The 18,942-nt window shown below is 43.1% G+C and overlaps 2 protein-coding genes across 2 annotated transcripts in view; both read left to right on the top strand.

The window, feature by feature from the left end:
• The window catches only part of cep290 (centrosomal protein 290), a 57,071-nt gene that overhangs the window by 35,689 nt on the left and 2,440 nt on the right, over window positions 1-18,942 (top strand). Inside the window, exons 33-52 of the mRNA XM_071416066.1 lie at window positions 569-703; window positions 915-1,184; window positions 2,600-2,707; window positions 3,682-3,881; window positions 4,228-4,441; window positions 6,018-6,155; window positions 6,447-6,668; window positions 6,968-7,108; window positions 10,848-10,993; window positions 11,277-11,432; window positions 11,637-11,739; window positions 13,773-13,895; window positions 14,127-14,213; window positions 15,049-15,213; window positions 15,379-15,501; window positions 15,591-15,760; window positions 17,690-17,831; window positions 18,174-18,247; window positions 18,560-18,648; window positions 18,849-18,907. Of these exons, the coding sequence (XP_071272167.1) occupies window positions 569-703; window positions 915-1,184; window positions 2,600-2,707; window positions 3,682-3,881; window positions 4,228-4,441; window positions 6,018-6,155; window positions 6,447-6,668; window positions 6,968-7,108; window positions 10,848-10,993; window positions 11,277-11,432; window positions 11,637-11,739; window positions 13,773-13,895; window positions 14,127-14,213; window positions 15,049-15,213; window positions 15,379-15,501; window positions 15,591-15,760; window positions 17,690-17,831; window positions 18,174-18,247; window positions 18,560-18,648; window positions 18,849-18,907 (2,865 nt within the window). The remainder of the gene's footprint in view (window positions 1-568; window positions 704-914; window positions 1,185-2,599; window positions 2,708-3,681; window positions 3,882-4,227; window positions 4,442-6,017; window positions 6,156-6,446; window positions 6,669-6,967; window positions 7,109-10,847; window positions 10,994-11,276; window positions 11,433-11,636; window positions 11,740-13,772; window positions 13,896-14,126; window positions 14,214-15,048; window positions 15,214-15,378; window positions 15,502-15,590; window positions 15,761-17,689; window positions 17,832-18,173; window positions 18,248-18,559; window positions 18,649-18,848; window positions 18,908-18,942) is intronic.
• Window positions 11,956-13,747, top strand: LOC139584350 (protein FAM9A-like; the record flags this gene model as incomplete). Its single annotated transcript, XM_071416069.1, has 1 exon — window positions 11,956-13,747. A coding segment is annotated over one exon (612 nt), but the record flags the coding sequence as incomplete, so codon positions are not given.

Genomic DNA, 18,942 nt, shown 5'->3' with positions numbered 1-18,942 from the left:
CCATGAGTTTCTAGTAGATAGACTAAATGGTTCAAGAGAAAATAGCCTAATTAATGAAAAAAGTATCTAATCAACAATGGCATTATTTTCAATTAACTTTGCAACTCTTCCAACTATTGACTTTTTTCACGACTGCCACCAGTTTGATGCCAAAACATTGACAGCAAATACATATTGACATAGTTTTTTTTTTTTCAGTTTTATTTATTTTACTAATTAAATACCAATTGTATTCACTAATTTGATGGTTTATATTTAGGATATGTTTAACAGATTTGTCATTTTATTTTATAAATAATACATTATTTCATATATTTTACATGTGATAAGGCCACACAGAGGGCCCGCGATAATTAGACACCTGTAATAACATTGTTGAAAGATACCAAGATTCTGGTAGTTTACTGGTGAACTTTTCCACCTTTGAAAGTTTCCACCTTTGCTTTGTAACCCTAGATTTGATACTGTATATTACTCATAATTCACACGGTCTCAAACTGCTTGCTACCAAGTCAACCAAGGATTTGGACTCCTCCTCTCAGTTAATCCTAGTGTGTATTGTATGTAGTTTGAGGAGGCTACCGGAGCCTTGCCAGACGCAAGCCTTCCCCTGGCCCACCAGCTGGACTTTGCCCTGAGGAAAATCAAAGAGCACGTCCGCACCATCCTGGAGACCCAGGCCACCTGCAAAACTCTAGATGAGGTGATTATACTGTAGCATGTATTTGTTTGCCATATTATTACTTACCCCACAGTTGACACACAGGAAATGCCTTAAAAGTACACACATTATGGTGGACGATCACACCACATGCCTTAGAGCACCATCCCTTGTAAAAGGCAAGTATAAAAGTAAGTTTAAACGTGATTCATCTATGAGGCTGTCTTTCTTCTGCTCCACTCTCCCTGAGCAGAAGCTGAAAGATAAGGAATCTGCCCTGTGGAAGGCAGAGCAGAACATCCTCTCCAGGGACCGGGTAATCAATGAGCTGCGTCTACGGCTCCCTGCGGCTGCAGACAGGGAGAGGCTCTTGGCAGACCTGGCCAAGCACCAAGAGGACCAGAGGGAGAGCCAGCCGGCCCTCAAGGTGGCCCACCAGACCATCAACAACCTGCAGGGACGCCTGGACCAGAAGGAGGAGGTCCTTAAGAAGTACCAGAACCTACTGGCCCGGGCTAGACAGGTACAGCAGGGGATAGAGAACTATAGGATTGCTAGGAAGCAACAAGCCTGCTATGTGTATCTGATGCACAATTTGTGGTTGATGTTCGACTTAAACACCAAATGGCCATTTAGACATATTAGAAAGTGTTAGAGAAAAAGAGGGTGCGAGAAGTTGTTTTAACTGTCTCTCCGTGTGGACACCTGCTTGTCAAACATCTCATTCCAAAATCATGGGCATTAGTATGGAGTTGGCCCCCCATTGCTGCCATAACAGCCTCCACTCTTTTGGGAAGGCATTCCACTAGATGTTGGAACATTGCTGCAGAGGACTTGTTTCCATTCAGCCACAAGAGCATTAGTGAGGTCGGCACTGATGTTGGGCGATTAGGCCTGGCTCGCAGTCGGCGTTCCAATTCATCCCAAAGGTGTTCGATGGAGTTGAGGTCAGTGCTCTGTGCAGGCCAGTCAAGTTCTTCCACACCGATCTCGACAAAACATTTCTGTATGGACCTCGCTTTGTGCACTGGGGCATTGTCATGCTCAACAGGAAAGGGCCTTACCCAAACTGTTGCCACAAAGTTGGAAGCACAGAACAGTCTAGATTGTCATTGTATGCTGTAGTGTTAAGATTTCCCTTCACTGGAACTAAGGGGCCTAGCCCGAACCATTATTCCTCCTCTCCAAAACTTTACAGTTGGCACTATGCATTGGGGCAGGTAGTGTTCTCCTGGCATCCACCAAACCTAGATAAGTCCGTCGGACTGCCAGATGGTGAAGCATGATTCATCACTCCAGAGAACGAGTTTCCACTGCTCCAGAGTCCAATGGCGGCGACTTTACAGCACTCCAACCCGACGCTTGGCATTGTGCATGGTGATCTTAGGCTTGTGTGCGTTTGCTCGGCCATGGAACCCCATTTCATGAAGCTCCCGACGAAGAGTTATTTTGCTGACGTTGCTTCCAAAGCCACTTTGGAACTCGGTAGTGAGTGTTGTAACCGAGGACAGACGATTTTTACGCTCTTCATCACTCAGCGGTCCCGTTTTGTGAGCTTGTGTGGCCTAGCAACGGCTGAGCCATTGTTGCTCTTAGACATTTCCACTTCACAATAATAGCACTTACAGTTGACCGGGGCAGCTCTGATGAACTGACTTGTTGAAAAGGTGGCATCCTATGACGGTGCCACGTTGAAAGTCTCTGAGCTCTTCAGTAAGGCCATTCTACTGCCAGTGATACAGAGATACATGCCTGTGTGCTCGATTTTATACACCTTTTATACACCTGTCAGCAATGGGTGTGACTGAAATGGCTGAATCCACAAATTTGAAAGGGTGTCCACATACTTTTGTATATATAGTGTATCCGTATATGGCTGTGGTGTGTACTGTTGGTTCTATTGGTTCTGACTGCTGTGGCCTCCTGTATTAACCCCAGGAGCAGGAGGATATCACCAGGAGACATGAAGAGGAGATGAGGACGCTGCACCAGAAACTGGACCTGCACACTGACACCTCCCTTGACCGCTTCAAACAGACCGCACTGGTATGTAGCCCAGCCTAGCTCTACCATGTCTCTCTCTTGGGCTGTGTTAGGGTTACAACGTTTCAGAAACTTTCTCTGGCTTTTCAGAAATTCTGGTTTTAGGATTCCCATTTGGAAGGATCATTGATGTCTACCACCAATACAAAATTGCTATGGACTTTTACCATGTTACTCACTATTCTTTCTTTGTCCCGGTAAAAAGATCATTCCAACAATTCTGTACCTTTTGAAAAGTGTAACTTGATCAAAATAAACTTTTGATTTCACCTTATTTTAACACTCTGTCATAAAAAGCACATGTTCAGCTTCATAAAGAACATGTTTTCCCATCTCAAGAGGTTAAATAAAAAGACTATAGTAAGTGTTTACTAAGTGCCAAATAAAGTAACAGGGTTGACCACTCAGTTTCTCATCACAAAACACCAGAAAATGTCCAAAAAGAGTTTAACAAGCCCACCTGCTTTTACACTATGATTTGACTATTAGATGTTCAATGTTTCTTTTGAAAAAACATTTTTTTTAAGGAATATTAAAACAAGAGTTTAGTTCATGTAACAGGGTTGACCTTAAAATGAGGGACAGACGTAAATGAATCACTAATCACATTAAATAATCATTTTCAGAAATGACTTTGTCAAAGCAACAAAAATACCTGCTAGGGCTTTATAATGATAGTGAAACTTGGAGACATTTTGGATTAAGTGGGTTGAAATCTTCCTAGAAGTGACACAGTGTTGGACGGACAGGTCAAAATGCTGAATTTTGGCACTTTAGCAAGCAGTTAATCATGTAAAAATTGGTTGTATTGAATTTTCCATGTGGTCTATATTAAAGGACACTTCATTTAATATAACAGGCTTTTAAAATTAAATATTGGTGCACAATTTCTACTTAAATATCAAAGAGATGCAAAAGGCACTCTTTTCCTGGAACGACCCAAAAATCTCTTCTGTTATTCTCCTTGTTGTCCCCAGGAGTTAATGAAGAAGCCCACCATAACGGTGCCGACCACCAAGCACCTGGTTCGCCTAGCTGAGATGGAACAGACGGTGGTGGAACAAGACCGCTCTCTGTCCTCCATGACCGACCGGCTGAAGGGCCTCATTGCAGAGCTGGATAGGCAGAGGAACCTCACAGCCATGCAGGCCAAAGAGCACGCCTCAGAGAGGGCTAAGTAAGTCACTGGCCGGCTTAAGATGCACACCAAAGATACTCAGTGCTAAGCTACATACATTGTTTACCTGATCTGTCATGTAATTGAGAATTGAGATCTGCATTTACATTGGCCTACTGTACGTGATCAGGAATAGTGAATTTGATGGCATCCCAGGCCTAGGAAAAGGTAGAAAGAAACAGTAAATGATAAAGCTATATGTAAACTAGGATTAGGCTTGTTTAACTCAGAAAATATTGATTCTTTAGTTGTCTTTGTCGATAATTTCATCCTATCTATACAAACTGTGTTTAACCAATTTGACCTGTGCCCTGTGTTTAGCTTAACCCAACTGTGTGTGTTCCAGGCTGGAGGAGCGTCATGCAGCCCAGGCCAAAGCCCTGTCAGGGGAGGCTGAGGAGCAGCGTGCTCAGCTGGGTCAGATGGAGAAGGAGCTGCACTACCTCCGCACAGAGCTGGAGGCCCAGAAACAGGCCAACGTCCGCTCGCCCAGCAACACCATGAAGAACCTGGTGGAGAGACTCAAAGCACAGCTCAACCAGAAAGAGAAACAACTGAAGGTGAAGACTAGGACGATACAGTTGTGGCCAGATATATTGGCACCCTTGCACTTTTCTTAAATAATTTCTTAAATAATTTCTTCTCAAATAAGTTGATGGTCATGTACTCTTATAATCTCTACCCGGCACAGCCAGAAGAGGACTGACCACCCCTCAGAGCCTGGTGCCTCTCTAGGTTTCTTCCTACATTCCTGTCTTTCTATGCTGGACTTTCTAGGGAGTTTTTCCTAGCCACTGTGCTTCTACATCTGCATTGCTTGCTGTTTGGGGTTTTAAGCTGGTTTTCTGTGTAAGCACTTTGTAAAAACTGCTGATGTAAAAAGGGCTTTAAAAATAAATGTGATTGAATTTGATTGATTGAAAACTTTTGGCCACCACACCTTGTTATTGGAATTTCAACATTGCAGAACCAATTTTATTTTTGTAAACTTAAGTTTACAATTTTAATTGAGAAAATAAAGACTAATGGCATGGACAAAATTATTGGCATCCCAGAGCTAGTACTTGGTTGCACAGCCTTTGGCCAAGATAACTGCAGACAAACACTAACCATCAATGAGCTTGTCTACTGACAATGTTGTCCACTTTTCAGCAGCAAACTGCTAAAATTCTTCAATGTTTATCGGGTTCCTTCCACCAACTACTGTTTTCAGATCTCACCATAGGTTATGGATGTGATTCAGATCTGGACTCTTCGCTAGCCGCTCCAGAACAGTACCGCATCTCTTAACCATTCCTAGGTGGTTTTTAATGTGTGTTTGGGGTCGTTGTCCTGCTCTAAGACCCGAAACCTTCAATGGAGACCCGGTTTCAATGTTCAACCCAGTGTCCAAAAACTGTCTCCTTTGAAGGTTATGGGTCTTCCAGCAGGACAACAACCCCAAACACACATCAAAAGCACTCTGGAATGGTTCAAGAAGAAACACTGGACGGTTCTGGAGTGGCCAGCGCAGAGTCCAGACCTGAATCACATCCATAACCTATGGCGAGAGCTGGAAACAGTTGGTGGAGGGCACCCCTCAAACATTAAAGAATTAGAGCAGTTTGCTGCTTTAGAGTTGGCCAAATTGCCTGTAGAATGGTGCAGCAAGCTCATTGATGACTACAAGAAGCATTTGTTGGAAGTTATCTTGGCCAAAGACTGTGCAACCAAGTAAAGGCTCTGGGGTGCCAATAATTTTGTCCATGCCATTTGTTAAATTAAAATTGTCAACATAAGTTTACAAAAATAAAATTAGTTCTGAAATGTTGAAATTCCAATAACAAGGTGTGGAGACCAAAAGTGTATTTAAAAAATAAAAAAATAAAAAAGTGCCAGCTCATTTTAGGAGAAATAGGGAATTATTTGAGAAAAGTGCAAGGGTGCCAATATATTTGGCCACAACTGTGTTTGTTGGTCTTATGGTCTGCTCTCTATAGAACTGTGTCAGTGTAATTATAGCATCTTGGTAGCATGAACATGACTGCCAAACGTCACAATAGACTGACTAAACAGACCGGAACTATATTATGCCTCTCCACGTCATCCTCTCCATCTCACTTTCCCATTTTCCCCCTTTCTCTCTCTTTCTCTCAGGCTCTGAGTAAGGCCCTGTTGGCGCTGAGGGCAGAGATGACGTCCCATGCGGAGCAGCAGATCATAGCCAATGCATCTCACAGAGAGGATAGCCTCAATGTCCAGCTGCTGGTAGACAAGCATACCAAGGACCTCAAGGTTGGTCCCCATCACTCTCCCAGTCTCATAGCATATTAGGTACCGTGCTATTAATGAACTAGCGCTTACATAATTTCAAACCCTTAAAACACAATCTGCTAACACTCGTAAGTGATAGAGGGTTTATCTTTCCTGATAAGTGTTAAGATTCCCAGTCATGACACATAATCAGCATGTTATGCTGCACATGTTTTAATATACCAATTATCAATACAGAATAACTTTTGTCAAGTGGCACAGTATATCCCTTGAATGCATACCAAGAGATGTTATTCTGGTTATTTCCATCAGGCTCGTGTGCAGGAGCTAAACGAAGAGCTCCAGGGGGCGAAGGAGGCTGTGAAGGCAGGGAGGGGGAGGGAGAACACCCTGAAGGAGGAGGTGGAGGGCCTGAACAAGGACCTCCAGAAGAGCCTGAAGACCCAGAGCAAGTTGCAGGGGGAGAAGGAAGAGAGAGACGAGGAGATCCACGAACTCAAACAGCGAATCAAGAGGCTCAACAGCGGACTGCAGGTCAGTGACACAGTCCGACTCGTTTCTGTGTCCAATCGGCAAACTGGGGAGTAGGAATATGCTTATTTCATTATTATTATTATTATGTAATCCAATTGGATGGACAATAGTTGTGTAGTTTATCAATTGATTGGAGGGTGACTCTGTTAGTATGTTTGATTGATCATCTATTTGTGTTATCAATCTATGTAATTGTTTAAATTGTGTATGTGGGAGCGTGTCTGCATGTGCACACACGTCTGTGTGTCAAAAATGTGTTTTTTAACTGTAAATAATTATGACTGTGTGTGTGTGTGCAGGGTCAATCTGACCCTGAGGGGAAGGGGCCCACAGTAGAGGCACTGCAGAAGAAGATCCGTAGGTTGGAGTCGGAGCTGGAAAGGAGAGGTGTACCAGAGTCAACAACAGAAAGGAAAGGCCTTGGCCTAAAGGATGACAAGGTGAATACATACTGTTTTACCCACTTCAGGTACAGTTGAAGTCGGAAGTTTACATACACCTTAGCCAAATACATTTAAACTCAGTTTTTCACAATTCCTGACATTTAATCCTAGTAAACATTCCCTGTCTTAGGTCAGTTAGGATCACCACTTTATTTTAAGAATGTGAAATGTCAATAATAGTAGAGAGAATGATTTATTTCAGCTTGAATTTCTTTCATCACATTCCCAGTGGGTCAGAAGTTTACATACACTCAATTAGTATTTGGTAGTATTGCCTTTAAATTGTTTAACTTGGGTTAAAGGTTTCGGATAGCCTTCCACAAGCTTCCCACAATAAGTTGGGTGAATTTTGGCCCATTCCTCCTGACAGAGCTGGTGTAACTGAGTCAGGTTTGTAGGCCTCCTTGCTTGCACACACTTTTTCAGTTCTGCCCACAAATGTTCTATAGGATTGAGGTCAGGGCTTTGTGATGGCCACTCCAATACCTTGACTTTGTTGTTTTTAAGCCATTTTGTCACAACTTTGGAAGTATGCTTGGGGTGATTTGTCCATTTGGAAGACCCATTTGCGACCAAGCTTTAACTTCCTGGCTGATGTCTTGAGATGTTGCTTCAATATATCCACATAATTTTCCTGCCTCATGATGCCATCTATTTTGTGAAGTGCACCAGTCCCTCCTGCAGCAAAGCACCCCAACAACATGATGCTGCCACCCCCGTGCTTCACGGTTGGGATGGTGTTCTTCGGCTTGCAAGCGTCCCCCTTTTTCTTCCAAACATAACAATGGTCATTATGGCCAAACAGTTCTATTTTTGTTTCATCAGACCAGAGGACATTTCTCCAAAAAGTATGATCTTTGTCCCCATGTGCAGTTGCAAACCGTAGTCTGGCTTTTTTAGGGCGGTTTTGGAGCAGTGGCTTTTTCCTTGCTGAGCGGCCTTTCAGGTTATGTCGATATCGGACTCGTTTTACTGTAGATATAGATACTTTTGTACCTGTTTCCTCCGCATCTTCACAAGGTCCTTTGCTGTTGTTCTGGGATTGATTTGCACTTTTCGCACCAAAGTACGTTCATCTCTAGGAGACAGAACGCGTCTCCTTCCTGAGCAGTATGACGGCTGCGTGGCCCCATGGTATTTATACTTGCCTACTATTGTTTGTACAGATGAACATGGTACCTTCAGGCGTTTGGAAATTGCTCCCAAGGATGAACCAGACTTGTGAAGGTGTACAATTTGTTTCTGAGGTTTTGGCTGATTTCTTTAGATTTTCCCATGATGTCAAGCAAAGAGGCACTGAGTTTGAAGGTAGGTCTTGAAATACATCCACAGGTACACCTCCAATTGACTCAAATTATGCCGATTAGCCTATCAGAAGCTTCTAAAGCCATGACATCGTTTTCTGTAATTTTCCAAGCACAGGCACAGTCAACTTTGTGTATGTAAACTTCTGACCCACTGGAATTGTGATACAGTGAAATAATCTGTCTGTAAACAATTGTTGGAAAAATTACTTGTGTCATGCACAAAGTAGATGTCCTAACCGACTTGTTACCAAGAAATTTGTGGAGTGGTTGAAAAATGAGTTTTAATGACTCCAACCTAAGTGTATGTAAACTTCCAACTTCAACTGTATATACTGTATTCTAGTCAAGGCTCATCCTTTATAACTACTACTGTACACACCTTTTCTATTCAAATACTGTCCATAATGTCTATACACACCTTCATATACATACAGTATATATTTATATTCTGGACTCTTACATTGCTCATTCTAGCATTTCTATATTTCTTATTTCCTTTATATAAATGTTTTGGATTTGCATGTATTGTTAGGTAGTACTGCACTGAAACATAAGCATTTTGCTACACCCGCAGTAACATCTGCAAAATATGTGTACACGAACAATAACATTTGATTTGATTTGAAATGGCAACTGCTCAGCATCTGACCGTAAGGCGTTACAGAGGGTAATGCGTATGGCCCAGTTCATCACTGGGGCCAAGCTTCCTGACATCCAGGACCTATATACTAGGGGGTGTCATAGGAATGCCCAAAAAACTGTCAAAGACTCCAGTCACCCAAGTCATAGACTGTTCTCTGACAGTCCCCTCCCTTTGTTTTTACACTGCTGCTACTCACTGTTTATTATCATAATCACTTTACAAATTACCTCGACTATTCTGTACCCCCTGCATATAGCCTCGACATTGACTCGGTACTGGTACCCCCTGTATATAGCCTCCACATTGACTCGGTACTGGTACCCCCTGTATAGAGCCTCCACATTGACTCGGTACTGGTACTCCCTGTATAGAGCCTCCACATTGACTTGGTACCCCCTGTATATAGCCTCCACATTGACTCGGTACTGGTACCCCCTGTATATAGCCTCCACATTGACTCGGTACTGGTACCCCCTGTATAGAGCCTCCACATTGACTCTGTACTGGTACTCCCTGTATAGAGCCTCCACATTGACTCGGTACCGGTACCCCCTGTATATAGCCTCCACATTGACTCTGTACTGGTACCCCCTGTATATAGCCTCCACATTGACTCGGTACTGGTACACCCTGTATAGAGCCTCCGCATTGACTCGGTACTGGTACTCCCTGTATAGAGCCTCCACATTGACTTGGTACCCCCTGTATATAGCCTCCACATTGACTCGGTACTGGTACCCCCTGTATAGAGCCTCCACATTGACTCTGTACTGGTACTCCCTGTATAGAGCCTCCACATTGACTCGGTACCGGTACCCCCTGTATATAGCCTCCACATTGACTCTGTACTGGTACCCCCTGTATATAGCCTCCACATTGACTCGGTACTGGTACACCCTGTATAGAGCCTCCGCATTGACTCGGTACTGGTACTCCCTGTATAGAGCCTCCACATTGACTCGGTACCGGTACCCCCTGTATAGAGCCTCCACATTGACTCAGTACCCCCTGTATATAGCCTCCACATTGACTCTGTACTGGTACCCCCTGTATATAGCCTCCACATTGACTCGGTACTGGTACCCCCTGTATATAGCCTCCACATTGACTCTGTACTGGTACCCCCTGTATATAGCCTCCACATTGACTCTGTACTGGTACCCCCTGTATATAGCCTCCACATTGACTCTGTACTGGTACCCCCTGTATATAGCCTCCACATTGACTCGGTACTGGTACCCCCTGTATATAGCCTCCACATTGACTCTGTACCGGTACCCTCTGTATATAGCCTCCACATTGACTCTGTACTGGTACCCCCTGTATATAGCCTCCACATTGACTCTGTACTGGTACCCCCTGTATATAGCCTCCACATTGACTCTGTACTGGTACCCCCTGTATATAGCCTCCACATTGACTCTGTACTGGTACCCCCTGTATATAGCCTCCACATTGTTATGTACATTTATTGTGTAACTTTTTGATTGATTAGATTTGTTTTACTTTAGTTGATTTAGTAAATATTTCATTAACTCTATTTCTTGAACTGCATTGTTGGTTAAGGACTTGTAAGTAAGAATTTCACGGTAAGGTTTACACCTGTATTCAGCGCATGTGTCAAATCAGATTTGATCCCTGCCTCCCTGTCCCACTGCATGTTGGCTCCATAGAGATACTATAATTACATTCCTGTATTTCATGGACATTCACAAATACAAGGTATTTGAGGATTGAAAGGAACCTATATGTGACATGCCTCATCATCACACTATCTATCCTGCAGACAAATAAAGAAGAAATAGTGCGGTGGGAGGAGGGCAAGAAGTGGCAGGCCAGGATGGAGAAAGTGAGGAACATTCTGAAGGAGAAGGAGAGGGAAACCGAGTCTGTCTCTAAGCAGCTGAGTACTCTCAAGGACCTCTACTCCAGGTTAGAACCAAGACACTCATGGTGCAAGGGGTTTAGCCACACCATGCACACACCATAAGAAACATACACATCCCACTCACTCCATGAAGACATACAAAGTACAGACATTTTGACTGACACACACGGACGCACATGCACACGGACAAGACCAACAAAAAGTTCACAGAAGCACATGACCCTGCTTACTCATACACAATAGATATCGAACACTCCTTCACTCCAATACTCCTTAGCCATATGGTCTTACGTTGTGCCATGTCCCTGGTTGTCCCTCTGTGTTCAGACTGGAGCAGGAGAAGGCAGGTCTGCAGAGGAAACTGAAGGGTCGTGGTGTGACGGCAGATCAGGTGGTGGGGGTGAGGACACAGGAGTCTGAGAAAGAACTGGTTGAGCTGAAGAGGAGGAACGGTGAACTGGAGCAACAGATCCTCACCATAAAGTAGGTGTTTCAGACATTGTAACTGTGCTGCTGTTGGTTCGTTTAATAGCAACTCTTTTTCTTGAGTAGCTCAAAATCATAGGGCTTTTTCTGGTGGACAAATAAGATGGTGGGAACACATCGTCAGCACTATTATCTATTGTGTTTGCAGTATAACCAGACCAACCCTTGTAGGACTAACATTTTCCTCTCTGTCCATTCCAGACAGCAGCAGGCCCTACCCAGAGATTCTGCCATGGAGGACATGAACCTGAGGAACCACTACCTGGAGGACAGGCTTCACTCCCTGGAGAGCCAGAAGTCCTCTGTAAGACTACACACTGACTGACTCAAATATGATCTGAGACTGCACTACCTTTTACACACAAACACAACAAGACAGGAAAACATATTAAACTGCAGGGCTTGACATTGAACTTTTGTGAAATCTCACTCAGACACAACAGACAACCACTGTTTACAAATATTGCCAACTGTCTTTCATCTCACTATGTACGTATGTTTGCATTAATTTCACATTTAAGTCATTAGGTTTCTACACTTTCTTTATTCTCTTTTCTACTTCTCTCTTTCACCCACTCCTCAATCCCATTCGATGCACGTGAATGAGGGGAGAAGTTTGGTCTCCCCATCCGTGTCCTTGAAAGAGCTTCGTTCGCTGACGTTTGATGTTGGTGACGTACATGAGAAAAAGAGGGTCCTGACCTTCTTAGCCAATGACAGTGTAGCCTGTCAGAGAGATGGCACGTCAGCCCACAAGGAGGGGGCACTACACCCAAACCAAGGTCAAAAAGAAACCCAGACAGTCTTTGATGGAACAAATGACTGTGTACCTGAGACAGAGCAGACAGAGAAACCAAGCAGGGCAGAGCGTGGAGAACAGGAAAGAACAGATGAGACTGGAGAGGGAGGACATGAAGAACAGATGGAAGATACAGGAGAGGGAGATGGGGAAACAGAAGAGACTGACAGAGAGTCCAAGAAGGAGAACCTGGAAAAAAGTGATGCAGAGTCAGAGAATATCAATGAGGTGGCTGTTGCTGAACTAGTGGACATAACCACAGAGGAGAATCTCATTGTCAGACAGGATTCCACAAGTGACACTGTGCTGGATTTGAGTGTACCCAAACCATAGAAATAGAATGAATAGAACGGTCTTGGAACCTCTAAACCTGGCAATTTGACTGGTGAACTAATTGGTACACTCGCAATGGCTGCCTGGTATTGTGATGCAATAATTTCCATTGTAATATAGAATGTTCCTTCAAATGATGTTAACTGATGTGGCTCATGCAATAGAATGGAATTTGTGTCATGTCAGTTGAGTATAATCAAAATATTACAGCACATATTGATGAGTACATATAGGAGCAAAGTAGGACGTTAAATAAAAAGTGCACCGTACACTTCCTTTTTTATTTTACTTCCTGCTTTGCGAGTGTACCCATAGGAGCAATGACCACCAGTCCACCATTATGCCATAGTTTACTTGAATGGGGACATTCGTTCTATTCATTCTATTTCTACGATCCAAACCCCCTAAATCCAGAGTGAGCCATCAACCTCTGAGAGGCTTGAGTCAGTGAAACCTGCATCTGAGCAAGGAGAGGTGACAGCAGTCAAGTAGTGTGATGGGTACAGATAATGCAGAGGATACTGGGGGAGACAGAGATGGAGACACAGAGGGAGGTGGAGATAGAAATTAAGTGGGACAGTGGAGGAAACGTCAGGAAAGAAGAGGACTTCATAATGGAAGTCAGCGCTGACCCCAGTGCTGACCTCATTGACGGCGAATCTGTCAGTTTTGTCATCAAGGAACTCGACATTGATGATGTCACAGACAGCAAGCTCGAGTTTGCTTCGGAGAGTACCCGTGGTGCCGAGCTGGAGGTCATTACCAATGACATTGAGAAGATAAGACAAAAGCTCAAACCTATGTCTCCCAAAACTCATAAGGTACCAAAGGCTGCCCCTGGCTTCCACCCTGACAAGATGCTAGTGCAGTGTTTGAGCTAGCAGAAAGTGTGCAGTGTTTGGCTTGATAGGCTCCCAGTCTGTGTTTCATTTATTTTTTATTTAACCTTTATTTTAACTATGCAAGTCAGTTAAGAACAAATTCTTATTTACAATGACGGCCTACCACTGCCAAACCCTGTGTATAGTACCTCCTTCCAGTCCTAGGCGCTACGTTTTTGTATGTTTATCCATGTGGTCACCACCTTACACTTCCTTTCTTAGCTCCCTTCATCTCTTCCCTCTTCTCTCCTAATAAATTGTTATTTTTGTGTTTTGTCACATTCTGATTGCGTAAGCGTGACGGCTGTTATTTCTTTCTTTCAGACATCAGACAACCCCTCGCAGAAAGAGTACGAGCTTCAGAGAGAGAACCTGAAGCTTTCCTCAGAGAAGCTGGAGCTCCACTTTCAACTGGAACAGGCCAACAACGACCTACCCAGACTAAAGGTATGGTAGATACATTTTGGGGGGGATTTGACTAAAAACACAGCTGCAGATCATTAGCTCCCTTTCAACTGGGGCCTTGAAGCCCAATAACTTAAGCCCTGGAACTAAGTTCAAGCAACCGGTTAAGACCTCATTGGCTAGGTGGATTTTAAGACCTTTGGTCTGTTAAGACCTGCCAGAGATGTTTGTTTTCCAGCTTATCCAATGATACCCTCTCTACTTTACTGATAGGACCAAGTTGCAGACCTCAAAGAGATGTACAACGTTCTGAAGAAGGAAAAGGCGGAGGTGGAGAAAAAACTGGGTCACGTCCGTGAGGTAGGTCTATCCTAGTCTTGTGCAGGGGTTAAAGTTCTCAGTCTCTGCGACGGATTTTAGTCATATGGATGACGCATTAGGTTTGAGTCTAAAATAATATTTTTTGGGGGGGGTTATTATTTAGGGGATAATATTAATATATTTTTTCAAATAACTGCCCTTTTTTCTGGCCCGTAAACCCATTTTGACAAACAAATCAGTCATTAAAAAAAGTCTGTCCGTTAAATTTCGAAATCCTGATGTGGCTCTTGAGCCAAAAGGTTTGCCATGGGATTTTTTGACTGAAAAAGTTTCAATCATGCGATTTTTTTTGTGCTTTAATGCCTGCTTGTGTACGCTAGTGACTAGGTATCTACACTGAGTATACAAAACATTTAGAACACCTGCTCTTTTTGAAAATTGTATTTCACCTTTATTTAACCAGGTAGGCTAGTTGAGAACAAGTTCTCATTTACAACTGCGACCTGGCCAAGAATAAAGCAAAGCAGTTCGACACATACAACAACACAGAGTTACACATGGAATAAACAAACATACAATCAATAATTGTATTTTCCATGAAATAGACTGACCATGTAACTACTTAGTGTATTAATTTCAACGCAATATTAGGAAGGTGTTCCTAATGTTTTGTACACTCGGTGTATACAGATGTCGTATTCCTAGTGGTCAGGCTGTAATTCTACTCTATCCACCTGTCTGTGTGCACTCTTGTTTTACTGACATGGCTTGTAGAGAGGTTCTCACTTTACAGTCAATTTAACCATCTAGTAAAAGTGTATTATACAACAACTGGATCACACGACTGAATGAAACTCTTTCCTGTCCACTGTAGGCGGGTCGCAGCGGTAAAACTGTGCCAGAGTTGGAGAAGACCATCGGGCTGATGAAGAGAGTGGTGGATAGGGTGCAGAGGGAGAATGAGATGCTGAAGAAAACTCCAGCAGCACTGAGTCAGGAACAGCTCACAGCTCTGGAGCGCAAGCATGAAAAACTCAAGGTGAACTCTTGTGAACTACTTGTGTAATAAGGCATGAGATGTCCTATTACATGTTTAACAACCAGTGGAGCTCTTATAGCCCTTCAAAACTGCTCGAAGGTTATGCTGTTCAAGTTCAAATGTTTTTAACATTTATTTTGTCCTCTTGCTCTCCGTCTTCTCTAGAATGATTACGAGAAGCTCAAGAGAAACACAGAAACACAGCTGAGCTCCAGACTAGAGACCAAAACCAAAGGAGTGGAGAAAATTGTGATGGAAAACGAACATTTACGGAAAGAGATTAAAAGGGTATGTGGTCCGCCCCGTCCCTTTTCATGGGATGCATAGTTACAACATTTAGTCAAGTCTCAGGACTCATTTAAAAAAATGTGTTGCAGGAGACTGAGGCTGCGGAGAGGCTGAGGATGGCCAAGACCAGTCTAGAGATGACCAATGAGAAGCTGGAGGCTGAGCTGGAGGAGGCCAGACAACAGCTAGTGGCAGCCCAGTCCAGGGTCATCCCTGAGGGGGTCGAAAGTAAGACCTGGAAGGCCACTGTGGTAACAAGGTGAGGGATCCGTTGAAATGAACGAAGTCAACCACTCAGTCCTCACTCCTGTTCTCATCTGACTAAAAGACACGAGCGAACTCACTAACCCTGTTTCTTGGACTGTAACTACTTAATGTATAACCTAGAGCAGGGGTTCTAAAACTTTGTTTCGTGACCCGCCAATTGAGGTGTCTTTTGAGTTACGACCTACCATAAGGGTTGAGCGGTGAAAAAACATACATAGACCAAAGAATAAGTTGTAGTTAAGCTAATTTCCTGCAATTCTACACATTTTACCATGGATAATGCTGTGTTTATGCTCAAACATTATAACAAAATCAATGGGGGCCTGATTGTCTAGTGTTTCTTTTGTTGATTGTAAAATCTCCAAGATTATAGGCTACACTGCCTTTCAAAAGTTTGGAGTCACTTAGAAATGTCCTTGTTTTTGAAAATCTAATTTTTTGTCCATTACAATAACATAAAATTGATCAGAAATACAGTGTAGATATTGTGAATGTTGTAAATGACTATTGTAACTGGAAACGGCTGATTTTCTTATGGAATATCTACATGGGCGTACAGAGGCCCATTATCAGCAACCATCACTCCTGTGTTCCAATGGCACGTTGTGTTAGCTAATTCAAGTTTATCATTTTAAAAGGCTAATTGATCATTAGAAAACCCTTTTGCAATAATGTTAGCACAGCTGAAAACTGTTGTCCTGATTAAAGAAGCAATAAAATTGGCCTTCTTTAGACTAATTGAGTATCAGCCTTTGTGGGTTCGATTACAGGCTCAAAATGTCCAGAAACAAAGAACTTTCTTCTGAAACTCGTCAGTCTATTCTTGTTCTGAGAAATGAAGGCTATTCCATGCGAGAAATTGCCAAGAAACTGAAGATCTCGTACAACGCTGTGTAGTACTCCCTTCACAGAACAGCGCCAACTGGCTCTAGCCAGAATAGAAGGAGTGGGAGGCCCCGGTGCACAACTGAGCAAGAGGACAAGTACATTAGAGTGTCTAGTTTGAGAAACAGATGCCTCACAAGTCCTCAACTGGAAGCTTCATTAAATAGTACCCACAAAACACCAGTCTCAACGTCAACAGTGAAGAGACGACTCCGGGATGCTTGCCTTCTAGGCAGAGTTCCTCTGTCCAGTGTCTGTGTTCTTTTGCCCATCTTAATCTTTTCTTTTTATTGGCCAGTCTGAGATATGGCTTTTTCTTTGCAACTCTGCTTAGAAGGCCAGCATCCTGGAGTCGCCTCTTCAATTGTCCGGATGGACTGGCCTTTGTATCTTAAAGTAATGATGGACTGTTGTTTCTCTTTGCTTATTTGAGCTGTTCTTGCCATAATATGGACTTGGTCTTTTACCAAATAGGGCTATATTCTGTATACCACCCCTACCTTGTCACAACACAACTGATTGGCTCAAACTCATTAAGAAGGAAAGAAATTCCACAAATTAAAAACAAGGCACACCTGTTAATTGAAATGCATTCCAGGTGACTACCTCATGAAGCTGGTTGAGAGACTGCCAAGAGTGTGCAAAGCTGTCATCAAGGCAACTTTGGCTACTTTGAAGAATTTAACACTTTTTTGGTTACTACATGATTCCATGTGTTATTTCATAGTTTTGATGTCTTCACTATTATTCCACAATGTAGAAAATAGTCAAAATAAGAAAAACCCTGGAATGAGTAGGTGTGTCCAAACTTTTGACTGGTACTGTACAAAAAATTGCAATGCACAAAATGTTTTATCCCGCGACCTGCATGGACCCCTGCCACAACCTACAAGTGGGTCCCGACTGACAGTTTGGGAACCACTGACCTAAAGAACAAACATCTAGATCTGGTAGAATACCAAGCCAACGTAGACTACAGTGGGGTGTCTTGAAACTAGATGGCTGACTAAAAAGGGGTTGGTTTCCCTCCCTTCAGGATGTTTGAGAGTAAGATGAAAGCACTGGAGCAGGACATCAGCCAGAAGAACTCCAGTCTCTCAGAGCTCAGGCTGCAGCTGCGAGAGGCCAGTGAGAGGGAGGAGAAAGCACAGCGAGTCGCCAGCCAACTACAGGAGCAGGTAAGCGTAAGAGCTCCACACAGTCTACGCAACGGCTCCGACGTGGCTCCATAGCTCTGATTGCGTAGACTGTGAAATCACTGTGCGATTCTTGATTTTTCTCATTGGTTGAGTCTCAAATGGCACCCTGTTCCCTATATAGTGTAATACTTTTAACCACGGCTCATAGGGCTCTGGTCAAAAGTAGTGCACTACATACAGAATAGGGTGCCATATATGATGTACTATTGTCGTTCTGGGCTAATCAAACCAGATTGTTTATATAAAGAAAATGAAGTAGCATTCTAGTACTATGCTACATTATTTTAATGGTGGTGAAAACAGTTTTTGTTTGTTCTGAAGGTGAAGCTGTTAAACAACTTTCCCACCGCAGCAAACACTGAGTCAGGCCTCGCCAAGGAGTTCCAGTCAACGAGGTGAATATATCCCATAGGCCAGCTCTTCAATGTAGACAAACTTGTGATACATCTAACCTGATTGCCTTTGCATACAATAGCATTACAAACATATGGTTCACACATAGCTAACATGGGAATGCGTTATCAAAATGTGTTAGCTATGTGTGAACCATACGTTAATGTAAACAACAAAGTGAAGGAAATTGAAAACAGCATTTATGTTTGTAATATCTATTACTACACCGACGGGTCAAATTTGGTCATGAAAATTAGACATTTGATTTGCCATCCGTTAGTCACACAGGAATGTCTATCCCGTTTTGTCTTTAGATTGACCAATAACCAGCTGGAGAAGGAAGAGCTGGTACAGAAGCGTAGTGACTACACTAAGAAGTATGAGACAACCTCTGCTGAGCCAGGTGAGACATGTAAAAGCAAAGTGGTCCTGTTTGACAAGTTTCCACTTCGAGGTGGAAGATGTGCATTATTGATGTGTTCATGCATGTTCTGTGATGTCAAACAAAACCTGTACTGTTCAGGAATGCTGCAGAACCTAAACAGGCGCAGTAACTAACTAGCACAATATGCACATCAACAAGTGTCATGTTTTTGTCGTCAGGGTATGAGGAGCTACAAGCCCTGCTGAAGGCCACTGGCGAGGAAAAAAAACAGTTGCAGGTATTGTGACTTCTCCGATCTATTACCTCATCTAT

Source organism: Salvelinus alpinus, chromosome 9 (assembly GCF_045679555.1).
Source record: "Salvelinus alpinus chromosome 9, SLU_Salpinus.1, whole genome shotgun sequence".
NCBI lineage: Eukaryota > Metazoa > Chordata > Actinopteri > Salmoniformes > Salmonidae > Salvelinus > Salvelinus alpinus.
The sequence above is the reverse complement of the archived record's forward strand: the minus strand, read 5'-3'. Positions and strand labels throughout refer to the sequence as shown.